The 12538-nt window shown below is 36.3% G+C and overlaps 1 protein-coding gene across 2 annotated transcripts in view; it reads left to right on the top strand.

Annotated features, from left to right (window-relative positions):
- Positions 1 to 12538, top strand: part of ZCWPW2 (zinc finger CW-type and PWWP domain containing 2) — a 93837-nt gene that overhangs the window by 76572 nt on the left and 4727 nt on the right. For both annotated transcript variants that reach the window (XM_054595756.1, XM_054595757.1), the window contains exons 6-7: positions 6083 to 6141; positions 7268 to 7335. In XM_054595756.1, coding sequence (XP_054451731.1) covers positions 6083 to 6141; positions 7268 to 7335 — 127 coding nt within the window. The remainder of the gene's footprint in view (positions 1 to 6082; positions 6142 to 7267; positions 7336 to 12538) is intronic.

Here is a 12538-nt window from a genome sequence, read left to right as displayed (position 1 = left end):
GTGAAGTACATAATTATAGAACTTCTTGCAGTGTCCTGACTTTTATCCTCAGCCAGGATTGGGAGGTATTTAATAGAAAGTCTTTCATGCCTTCTGCTTAAGGTGGTCTGCTGGTCAACTTCTATTTTTAGGACAAATACCCTCCTGTGTCTCAGCTCACTGCATGAATACACACTTCAGTGTTTTCTGTGGTAAGTCCCTCAAAGCAGAGAAATCCACAGTGCTTTAGTGTGAACTTACACATGGCTGAAGAAATAGGGCAGAGGACAGCAGGATATTTGTAAGTCATATTGCCAGGGACTGATCTCTGATATTGTTCAGATCTCACAGGAAAACTGAATTCTACTAAAGATTGACTAGGCTGGAGCATATGGTAATTGACTGACATTTATGCAGATTTGTATTCTCTCTGTTGAAATCATGTTGAAAATAGGGCTAGAAAATGCTCATTTCAATCTTCGCCCTTTTTCAAAGAAGTGTTAAAAACTATCATTATCTAGGCCCGAAGACTTAACTTTATTATTTGTACTCTCCAGATACTCAGCTTAAGTAATAACCATCATTTACAATGCTCCATGAAACCAGTTTTCATCCTTATGCCAAGCATATTTTCCCAGCAGATTTTCCAAAGGGGAATGAGAATATTGGCTTTTCCTTTTGTATGATAACTTTTGACAAGGAGTGTGTGCACATTATTCAAAGCACAGATACACTTTTGGAAATTCTATCAAAGTAGGCAGCTCTTTAGTGATTATTGACTGACAATTACTTTCAGAAGAAGGTTATGAAATATATTTCTTTTTCTATGAGCACAAAAGGCTGAATCAAAATTTTACACTCACATATTTAACACAACAGACTTCTTGTTTAAAAATGATTTTTATTTAGATGAATAGTGACTTAAGGAAATGGGCAATGTCAAGTTAGTTTATGCATATTACATAAATCTGATGTAAACACAATTCTTTTGGATTTTCTGTTCCTTGAAATTAAAGGCAATTCTCGTGTTTGCCATTCAAGCCAGCAGTCCTAATTACCACTAAATACTCGTAGACACACAAGCACACACGTATTCAGTAAATGGCATATGCTCTCCATACATGTACCCTGTTTTTACATTCAACAAGAAACAATACTTTAGCTTCTTTAAAAAATCTACAAAACTTATATAGCATTATATTTGTGTGGATGTGTGTCATTGTGTGGATGGATTTTGTTGATTTTAAAGAAATCAAAGCAAGTGTTAATTCTCTCTTGTTAAATGTAAAAAAGAAAGAGGTATATGCATAGAGGGCACAGAACCCTGTGCCCTGCTCCGAGTTTCTGATTCAGTGGGCCAAGGGGACATCAGAACCTGCATCTCTAAGAAACTGCCAGGTGTTGCTGGTCCTGTCACGTTGCGGGCCTTGCTCTGAATAACACTGGGCCAGACAACGTAAGAGAATCAGCTGTGAAAACACAAGAAGGGAAGTGGGAGGATGAAACAGGGAAAGACTACAGTACGTATTCTTCGTGGGTCAAATCATAGCCCTCACAAGAAGTGTCCATCAGGAACCTCAAAATGTGACCATATTTGAAATAAAAATCTTTGTAGATATAATTAAGGTAAGGATTTCAAGATGAGATCACCTGGATTAGGTAGGCACTAAATCCAATGAGGAATGTTTTTCTAAAAGACAGACTCCTATCCTGTAGAGCTGTAAGGTAGTAAATGTCTTATTTTTTACCAAGTTTGTGGTAATTTGCTATGGCGGCCTTGGGAAGCCAGTACACTGCTGAAGTCCAACCATACCAAAGTGCCAAGTTCCCTGTCATGTGCTCCAGGGGGAGAAGATGGAATCCTGACAGTGACCCAGTGGACTACATCATTCAACAAGACACCGAATCGCAGAATGCCCATTTAATCGGAAATTATTTATTGAGTGCCTATACCAGGCTTTGCCAGATACTAGAGTGACTTAACCAAAAGTGATATAGCCCGTAAGTGTCAGCATTCAGATCGTGATTCTGTCCTTCCAAATGTGGTGCTTTTCTCCCCCACATCATCTCCATCAAAAGCTCAGAGCAGGAAAGCATAGGACATTTTGTCAAATACTGACTGGTTCATTTTGACAGCTGTGGAATAGTTAACAAAATAGAAGAGGAACTTACTATCTCCAACACAAACCTTTCTTATTCATGGTGATGTTTAACAGTCTTTCTATTAATACCTATAAAGTAGTTTGCACTTTGTTACCTTAATCTTATTTTTTGTTGTAGTAACCCTTTCACCTTCACACACAAATAATGCAGATAATTTAAGCTAATCTTTAAAAACAAGATGGAGATAACAGCTTTACATCATCTTTGGAGATGTAGGTCAATGATATAGATAACAATATTTATCTTCTATATGCTCTTTATCATGTTTTGATGCTAAAGACTCAATGTTCTTCATATATATTTTATATATATAATATATAAATATATAATATCATATAATAGTGTGTGCATGTGTGTGTGTGTGTGTGTATGGTCTGTCCAGAAGGTATCCAGCCATATAATATGAAAAATAGAGACATTTATTAAAGAAGATACAAGATACAAGAAATACTGTACATAGGACAAAGACGCCTCAGTCCCCTTCAAAGTAGGCACCTTGGGACCTCAGCTGCCCCGTTGTATTTTCCTGAATCTCATCAATGGTCTGAAACCTCTTCCCTTTCAAAGGCAATTTCAGTTTTGGGAAAAGTCAGAAGTTGCAGTTCACCAAATCTGGGCTGTAGAGAGAGCTGAGTCACCTGGGTGATTTGCTGTTTTGCTAAAAAACTGCACAAGATGTGAAGTGTGAACAGGTGTGTTGTCATGATGAAGCTGCCAATCACCAGTTGCCCATACCTGCGGCCTTCTGAATCATCTGAACAGTGTCCGAGGAGGACTGTTCAAGCTTAACACAAAAATTGATGCAGATTCATTGCTCTGCCGGCTCAGTCATTTTGAATGCGACAGCCACACAATGCGAATGTTCACTCAATGGCATCTGCTGCTCCCACTGGCTAGTACAGGGAAGTTGTCATTGTTTACACATGTGCATTCCAGTCCACTCTCCTTGGCTGCCAGGTTTCATGGATGTCACATAAACGGTTCTTATTATTTAACAATGGTTGGACTTCTTCCAGACCGGCTTAATATATATATAATATGTGAGCACAAAAAGCTGAATCAAAATAATATATATTATTACATATAATTAAATATATATAATATATGTATAACATAATGTATAATATATAATATAATTATATAACAATATTATATGATATAAGATATGTAATGTATATTACATATTTTATAATGTATAATATATATATCTCTAGTCCTAGAAAAAATATTCTGAATATTTCCTTGAGGTTGAAGATCACAAAAAGAAGAACACTTAGTCTTTAGCCTCAGCACAGTATGAATCCTTTTAGCGTTCTATAGAAACTTCCCTTGAATGAGTATTAAGGTAGTTGAGCTATTTAATAATGCTTTGAGAATTGTAAAATTCAGTCTTCATCTCACAGTAAATACTTTTGAATGTACAATGTAAATGTCACTCTGCTAGCTGCTAAACATATAGTAAATTTAAAAAATTGTTTCTACCTTCGCAGTTTAGACGCTTGATTCAAGATCAGTAAACTCAGTATCAGTGAAACTGAAAGAATTAGGCAAAACAGGCTAAGAAAATTATCACTTTAGCAAGTTAAAGTGAAAAGATAAGAAATAAAAGAAGCTAACAAACATATTGAGGTGAGAGTTGCTCTGAGCTGTTTTAGAAGTTGAGGGTAAATTGTATGAATTGGTTGAAGGCCTAAGTCACCAACAATGGCAGTACAGAATTGACAGTAACATTGTCACCATTTTTTCCTTATGCTGATATTTCTTTTTCCTACTTTACTCCCAACATTGTTTCATTAATTAATTCCATAGACACTTCATGTGCACCTACAGCACGCAAGGTATGGCATGGAAACAAAGTGTATCACCCAGTGGGAAGATAAGTCTTGTCTACAAATGCTAAAGTGTGAGGCAGGGGCCCTGATCTGAATGACATAGATCGTGACTCTTTGCAGGAAGGTTCATGGGAAAAGGTGAATTCTTTTATATCTATGAGTTGATGACAAATTTATTCAGCTATCTTTTGGGGTTTGATTTCTTATTTTACTGCATTTTAATAAATATGGTCTGTTAGAGATTATTTTAATATTTTTGAAAGTTCCATTGTGACCCAGTAAGTGGTCAAATTTGTAAATCTTCTAGGCTTAAAAACAGTGCCTATTCTTTAATTATTAAATGCCAGCTTCAATATGTATTTATTAGGTTCAATGTACTTTTTTGTTGTGTTTGAACTCTCCTGTTTCTTCACCAATTTGTGTTTGCTTTATTATTTTTTTATGAGAAGAAAATTAAAATACACCATTTTAATTGTAGATTCATCAGTTTCTACTTTTAATTGTTTCACTTCATATTTTGAAGGCTAAGATTTTAGGTATATACAAGTTCAGGTATATTACACTTTCTGGGTGGATTTTTTTAAACCATTAAGTAATAACCCTTTTATCTTTGATTATGGTTTTTGCTTTCACATCCATTTTTTTCTAACAGTATTATTGCTACATTGGGTTCCTTTTGTTAATAGTTATTGACATAGTGTGTTCTATATCCTTTCTTTCAATTTTTCCATGTCACTAAGTTTTTTTTAAATTATACTTTTGTTGAGATACAATGTATCCAGTCTTTTAAAGTGTACAATTCAGTGGATTTTAGCATATGTACAGTTGTGCAACCAATACCACTATCTAATTTTAGAACATATTTTCATTACCCCAGAAGGAAACCACATACCTGTTAGCAGTCACTGCTCATTTCTCACCTCCCCAGAGTCCCTGGCAACCACTAATCTACTTCTTCTCTATGGATATGCCTTTTCTGGATGTGTCAGATAAATGGAATTATACACGTGGCCTTTTGTGTCTGACATTTCTGACCTTTCACTTAGCATAATGGTTTCAAGATTCATTCATGTTGTAGGAAGTGTCTTTACGTCATTATTTTTTTTTTCTCACTCAAGGACATGTTTATTGATTTTAGAGTGGGGGAGGAGGGAGAAAGAGGGGCGGGGGAGAAACATTGATGTGAGAGAGAAACATCAATTGACTGCCTCATATATGCCTGACCAGGAACTGAACCCGCAGCCTAGACATGTGCCCTGATGGGGATCAAACCTGTGACCTTTTGATTTACAGGATGACACTCCGACCAACTGAGCCACACCAGCTGGGGCCTTACTTCATTATTTTTAAGGGCTGAATATTATTCCATTTTAGGGCTATACCACATATTATCTATCCACTGATGGATATTTGGGTTGTTTCGACTTTTTGGCTATTATGAATAATGCTGTTAAGAATATTCATGTACAGTTTATGTAGGGACATATTTTTATTTCTGTTGGGTAGAAACCTAGGGATGGAATACTGGATCATAAGGTAACTCTACATTTAACATCTTGAGGAACTTTCAAACTGTATTTCAAAGTGGCTTCACCGTTTCACATTCTCAATAATGTATGAAGGTTTTAATTTCTCCACGTTCTTCATTGTGTCTTTGCTTAGTCATTAAAACCTCAGTCCCAAGTCCTTTTGAGCCTCTCCTGGTACACATTCCTTGTGGGATTTCACCATGTCAGTTTCCCTCTATAGAGCTATGCATTCCTCATGTTTCTGGCACATGAATATTTTTTTCTTTCTTTAATGGCCATATAAGTATTAAAACGTAAAACTTGTTTTGCTTTGTATTTTTATGTATATGTGAAGGTGAGGAACCTGGATGTGGGGGATAGGTGTTCACCTGAATCAGTCTCCCATTCCTGGAAGTTGAGCAGATCAGTGCATTTTTAATGGCTATGAAGTGGCTGACTTAGAGCTACAGGTGTTGTTTAGGGCTATAATCCAGAGTTTTTCTTCTGAGCTGAATTACTGGGTCCATATAGAATCCACTATTAAACCGAGCTCATCCAGTCCCATATGAGATGTCTCATCTTTTTGTTGTTCTTTTACAGATGCCAATTTCCAAAAACAATACTGAAAAGATAAAGCCCAAATTCAGAAAAAGGAAGAGGTAATGTTGTTTAATTAAACAGCATTATGATAAAATGGAAATATATATTGAATTTACTTATTACATGACATTTTCTCCTGACTCTTGATTCTTTTTCTCTAGGGAAACATTGTGTTTAAAGTTTTCTAAAAGAATTAATAGAATGATAAGTAGCAGCCGTAGAAGTATGGAGAAAGCTTGATGTTTAGACAAATATGTTGAACCAGAACTTTCAAAAATTAATGTCATGTGTGCAACCAGATGAAAAGCAGGTTTTTAGTTTAAAATAGGTACTGCAAATCAGAAACAGGCCTTTATAATGAACTAATAAGCCAATGATGACAAGTTTAATGTTTATCATTGAATCAGCCAGTTTACTTATTTACTTATTTGTAATGAATGGTAAACAGTATTGTGTTAGAGAGAGTCCAACTCAAAGATTCAAAGATAAAGACTAACTCTAATATGATAGTCTTTTTTCTTTGTCCTTTTTCAGAAGATGAATAATAAAAGTTTTAAAAAGGACTCTAATTGCCTTATCTCAGTTACACTTCCCAGTAACCCCATCAAAATAGATAGGGGTGTATCATAATTATCTCCACTTAAAGAACTCGTGGCTTAGAGAAGCTAAGTGGCTTTCTCAAGATCTTATGGTTAGAGAAAATGAATTTGGACAAATGTTTTCTGACTCTAAATCAGCAACACAGTGTAGTGGAAAAGCACGGCTTTTTAAAAGTCGGACAGAATTTAGGTCTGTCATGCTCAACCATTTACCTCTGCTGTCAAGCTTCTCAGTTTCTCAGTGTCAGGTTTTTTCTTTCTTTCTTTCTTTCTTTCTTTTTTTTTTTTTTTTACAAAATGGGAGTGACAATTAGTTAGTACGTCTCTGGGGGAAGGATTACATGAACAAGCCTATGTAAGGTGCTTGATAGGTCATTAGTGCTTTTCACCTAGTGAGAGCTCAAATCAATACTACTCCCCTTTGGTTTTTTACTGTATTATGCTGCCTTACAGTATAAAACAAGAAAAAGTACTTCAAGATAAATATATATTCATAATTAATAATTACTAACGCATATACATGAATGATCATTTAAATATACGTGATTGATCATTTGAAACTGTATCTGTCACATTCTTTTTCCAGGAAAGCTATTTTAAAATGCTCTTTTGAAAATGTTTGTTCAGATGATGTCCTATCAGAGGAAAACATGGGTAAGTTCTCCTTTCAGCTCTTTTACATATATTTAATTCTACCAAATATGGTTGCAGTCCTTGGAAGAAGAAAATGTTGTGTATATATACAAATCTGAGAAACATTAGTGGGTTATTTTTGGTATTGATTTACATACTAGGGCTTTTCGGTTGTCTTTACATTTCTATCCCCCTGAATTAAATTTTCTCTGGTTTGAACCAGAGAGTTCTGGTATTTAATTTTTTAAAAAATAAAGCACCATCAGTTGTGGGAAGGAATACCAGCATCAGTTCGTTTCAGTCCAGAACTCTCCCTTCCAAATGTCTTGGGGTCCTGGGGGTGCCAGAGGGAGAGAAGGAACGGCAGCGGCCTGGGGCTTCTCGCCGTGGGTGTTAGAACGCAGTGGGGTGAATGAGGAAAGTGGGGAGAAAGTGGTAGTTTTAAAAGTGCTTTACTCTTTGTACATTTTAGTGAGTCTTAAAAAGCAGGCAAATGCTATTTGCAAGGTGGAACTTTGGCAGCCATGCGGAGAGGTTTCAAAGCACATTGAACCCCCAAAAGGTATTCGTGCCACACTCCCTGTCTCCTGCAGCCCCCCCGACCCCCGCATCGGATGACACTGTTTTTCCATTGGCAAAATAGCCATTTATTAATAGCCTCATTAAAAGAAAGAAAAACAGGCAGAAGAAGGCTGGGCTAGCTTTTTTTTTTTTTTAAATCCTTTGTTCTTCTAAACTATTACAAAATTCTACTGTTTCTATTTCTTAAAACTTTGGCTGCTTCTGTCCTGCTAACTCAGGTGCCCTTTCTTCGCTAGTTTGTCTCTCTGCCTCACGAGAACAGTTGAAATATTCCTGTAGAAAGGCAGAGTCAGCTTACCCTAGACGGAGTTCCTGTCAGGAGGCCCTGACACTGCAGCCCAGGGCTCCATTGTCACGGGGACCCTTCTCCTCTTGACAGGAAATGACTCTCCATGTGAATGAGTGAATACATCTCTGGAGTTATTCATGTAAAGGGAAGCCTGTGCAGGGGTCTCACACTCTGTATGGTTCTGTAAGTCTCAATAGTTAATTGTTAAAATAGTTAACCCAATCTGTGTTTACTCCTCCACGTTATTTTGAACACCTAAAGCACAGAAACATCTGGTCTTAACTGTGTTCTTTGCAAGAGCTGACTACCTATTGAGAGAACAGTTCTTTGATAGTCATTTAGCCCTCTTCCTATATTTACCTGCTACTCATATTTCTGTGGATTCCTAGATCCAAACTTCCAATATCTCTCATTTCTTCTTAAGATAGAATCAACCCCCGATGAGGTAGTAGAGGAAAATTATACCACCTTCTTTGGAATCTCCGAAAGCTGTAATTTTTGGATCATCTTTCCTTACACTCCCAGTGCTAAAGTCTGCTATAAGTCTACTGCTCCAGATTTGCTGTGCCTTTCCGAATTTTACGCTCTACTGATGGTTTCTCTGCACCCTCCCCCACACATCTTGGTTAGAGATCAAGAAGAGAGCTTGTGAAGTGCAGCTACTTTACCTCTCTAACTCTATTTCTTCATTTGTAACAAAGAGAGGCAGTGGAAGCCAGCTTGCCCAACAGAGGACGGTTCCTGGAAATTAATTCTGTGAGGCAATGAGACACAATAGTCAAGAAAAAGTTGAGGAGTCATTAAATAATTTAAACTGTATGCCCATGGCTGTATAAAGATTTAATATTAAGATATAACTATTTGTGGAACATATCTGCATTTTTTTGAAAATTGATACCAGGAATATCATGTATTATACAAGATGGAGCAAAAGTAGGTTTACAGTTGTTTGTATGGAATATAATATGGTAATTAATAAATAATAATACAAGAATAAACACTGTTTTTCATACAACTATAAACCTACTTTTGCCATACCTTGTATTTGTATTGTCCCCAAAGCTCACTTCCCCCCCCACAAGAAAATTAATCTATGATGATGAAATTATAATAGCAATAATAATAATGATAACCAATATGTATAACATTTCTATGTATTCTCACTGTCTTAAGTATTTCATATATTTAACCCTTACAAGATCTGTATGAGGTAGATAAGGTAGATGTTATAGCTCCCATTTTATCGATGAGAAAACGGCGGCACTTAATAGGTTATTTGACTTTTCTAAGGTCCCATTGTGTCTTCGTTAATCAAAGGGTGCAGCTATTTCTTTAGTTGCTTTGAATACCAGGAAATTTAAAGCTGTTATTATTAGTATTTTGTATAGCACTGGAAGTTGATCTAAGGATTTTTAAATGTAATTATTGCCATTAGCACCCTTTAATGAATTGATTTTGATTCTTTTAGTCTGAGTTTCTGTCCTTTTTTAAATTGTATCACTATTTGCTGTTGGTAAAGAGCTCATTTCTTTTGGGCAAGTAGACAGTCTATAAAAGTGTGATTAAATAAAACATTGACGTATTACCCAGGACAAAATAAAAATCTAGTAGCATTAGTTATTAAATTAGCAAAGGTTGAGTTCCTCAGCCAGCCAGGACACGTAAGCATGGGAGGGGATGGTTAACCTAGGAAAGGTCTGGATAAAGGAGTGAGCCCTAGAGGGAGCATGAAGACCTTGGGGCCTGGGTCTGGGAGGGGTGACAGGGAGAAGGGTGGTATCTTGCTGCTTAAGACAAACCATGCCTCTTGGTCTGGAGACACTGTCACCATTAGGCCGAAGGTGCAGCTGGACTTCATGCCCCTTTCACTAAGCCTTGTACTTCCTATTTCTGTTTGTGTCTCCAGCAGTGGTGCTTTCTTCTTCGTTACATTTCAGCCTGTATGTTACTCATCTCTACATTTAACTGTACCCACAGAGAGGAGTGTTTGTGATTACTTAAAAACAAAATAGAACAACAAAAAAAGTACCTTTTCCTCCTTCTCCCCCTCCGCCTCTGTAAGAATACTTTCAAAACTTCCACATTGAAATGGTCCTGCAAATTTATTTAAGACGGTATTTTTTAGTGACAGCTTTGGGGTAACCCAAAAGCCTCTTTATGTAAGGAAGGAAACAGCTTCTTTAAATATTTAATAGAGAAGTAGAGATTAAAGAAAATTCCATAAATATACATTTGAATCCTTTTAAAATAGTGACTGATTTATTGACATGAACAGTACTTCTTATCAGGAATGGAAAAACAATTTGAGTTATTTTACAAAACTTCATTTTCAAAAGCCAGCTATGGACTTCAGTATGAGTTTGTTGTTTTTTGTGGGGGTTTTTTTTTTCACTTTCTCTGAGTGATGGAGCAGCTGTAATGCTATCACTTTGCTCTGAACAACAAATTCAAAGAAGCCAAGGAAACTACAGAATAATCAGTATTGATAGAAGATGATTGGTCATGCAATCAGCAAAGGCATTCATTCTGTCTCTCTCTTTGGAAGATATCATTGACCAGTTTTGATAACCTAGTTTGTAGATTATGGTAATTGCTCTTCCTTGAGAATTCTATTTGAACTCCATCAGTTCACAGTATAGGAATACCTATTTAGAAAAGTGAAACTCCTGTTGCTCTGGAAGCAGGATTTGACATCTGTCAAGTTGGTGTTATGAACCCTGGTTGATTTATGAAGTCATTCATTACTTTACCTACCCTTTGTTCAAAAAGCTGTGTACATACTTTTCCAGATTACTTGAAAACAGAGAGCCTACAATGCCATTCAGCAATGACATTCATTATCATAAATTGATTGTATTTTAGCATAGCTTTAGAAATATGAAGATGTTTGTGTGCCATTTTTCCTTTACAGCATAGCTCAAAATCCATCTTCTCAACAGTACATTAAATGTCAGTATCAATATCCACAGACTCAGAATGTAAAGTAGAAAAACACAACATCTGTGAGTGGGGCTGGGGAATCAGTGTGAAGTTAATCCACAAGTAGTTATTAAGTAACAGGTTACTAAGTGGGAAATTTGTTATACAGAGAGGTTAATTTTATCAACAGAATTACTTGAACAAAAATGTACATTCCTCTAGAGAATTCTGGAGATAGGGTATCATTCATATCTTTAGATAAACTCTCGGGGTGATTCTGATGCCCAGCAAATTTTGAATACCATTGTACTAGAATGTAATAGTTCATACTCTGGGTTAGCAGTCACCCTAGAACACAGATCTGTGTGGATGCAACTAACAGGTCAATTACAGTGTTTGCTTGTTGTTTTGTTTTGTTTTTTTTCAAATAAAGGAATAGGTTCTAAAGTGTGGAATGGCTTATCAGAAAGCTGCTTTCAAACAAACCATTTTGGAGGTTTTCCATGGAGAAAACCTAAGATTGGCTGGGAAGACCTGAGAGCCAGGAAATGTCATTGGCCTAGGGCTATTCTCTTGAATCCCTGGCCCTTAATAGGCACAGAATAAATATTTGTTGATTGACTATAAAAGTATTTGGGGAAGAGGCAACCCATCAATGTTTCTCTTTCACAATGACATTTCTCTCTCTCTGTTCTTCCCCCCTTCCTCTTTCTCTAAAATCAATAAAAATATATCCTTGGGTGAGGATTAAAAAAATACTTGGGGAAAGCAATAAATTTTGACAGAAAAACTATTTTTGTAGACAAAACTGTAATGTGAAAAATGTAAACTAAAAATTGCTCTTCCAGTACTATAGGGACAACCAGGAACAGAAAACTTTCTGTTTAATAACGTTCCATAACCTTATTTAACACCGTTATGTAATAAACAGTGTGTTAGCAGAATTTGAAAATTTCTTTTTTTCTTTTAAAGATTTTATTTATTTTTAGAGAGAGGGGAAGGGAGGGAGAAAGAGAGGGAAGAAAACATCAATGTATGGTTGACTCTCATGCACCCTCTACTGGGGACCTGGCCTGAAACCCAGGCATGTGCCCTGACTGGGAATTGAACCAGCAGCCCTGTGGTTCACAGGCCGGCACTCAATCCACTGAGCCACACTAGCCAGGGCTAAAATTTCTTTCTTACAAGTAATAGGTAAGAGAAAATCATCAATGAAGATGATAATAAAGTATGGATTCTTTTGACCTGGAGGAAAGGAAACAATGCATAAAACCATTCACATTAATAATTTCTGGTTTTTTGGGGTTTTTTTTACCTTACAACATGCTTAGTTTACAAAAATACCTGTGTGTGTGTGAGTGTGTATATATGGACATATATTTCATATGGATCTACATCTCACTCTTTTTATACATTAGTCAGAAAAAATTTAAA

This window comes from Pteronotus mesoamericanus, unplaced genomic scaffold, assembly GCF_021234165.1.
Source record: "Pteronotus mesoamericanus isolate MK-2021 breed Mesoamerican mustached bat unplaced genomic scaffold, CSHL_Meso_final scaffold_54, whole genome shotgun sequence".
Classification (NCBI taxonomy): Eukaryota; Metazoa; Chordata; class Mammalia; order Chiroptera; family Mormoopidae; genus Pteronotus; species Pteronotus mesoamericanus.
This window is presented reverse-complemented; position numbering and strand designations above follow the sequence as displayed.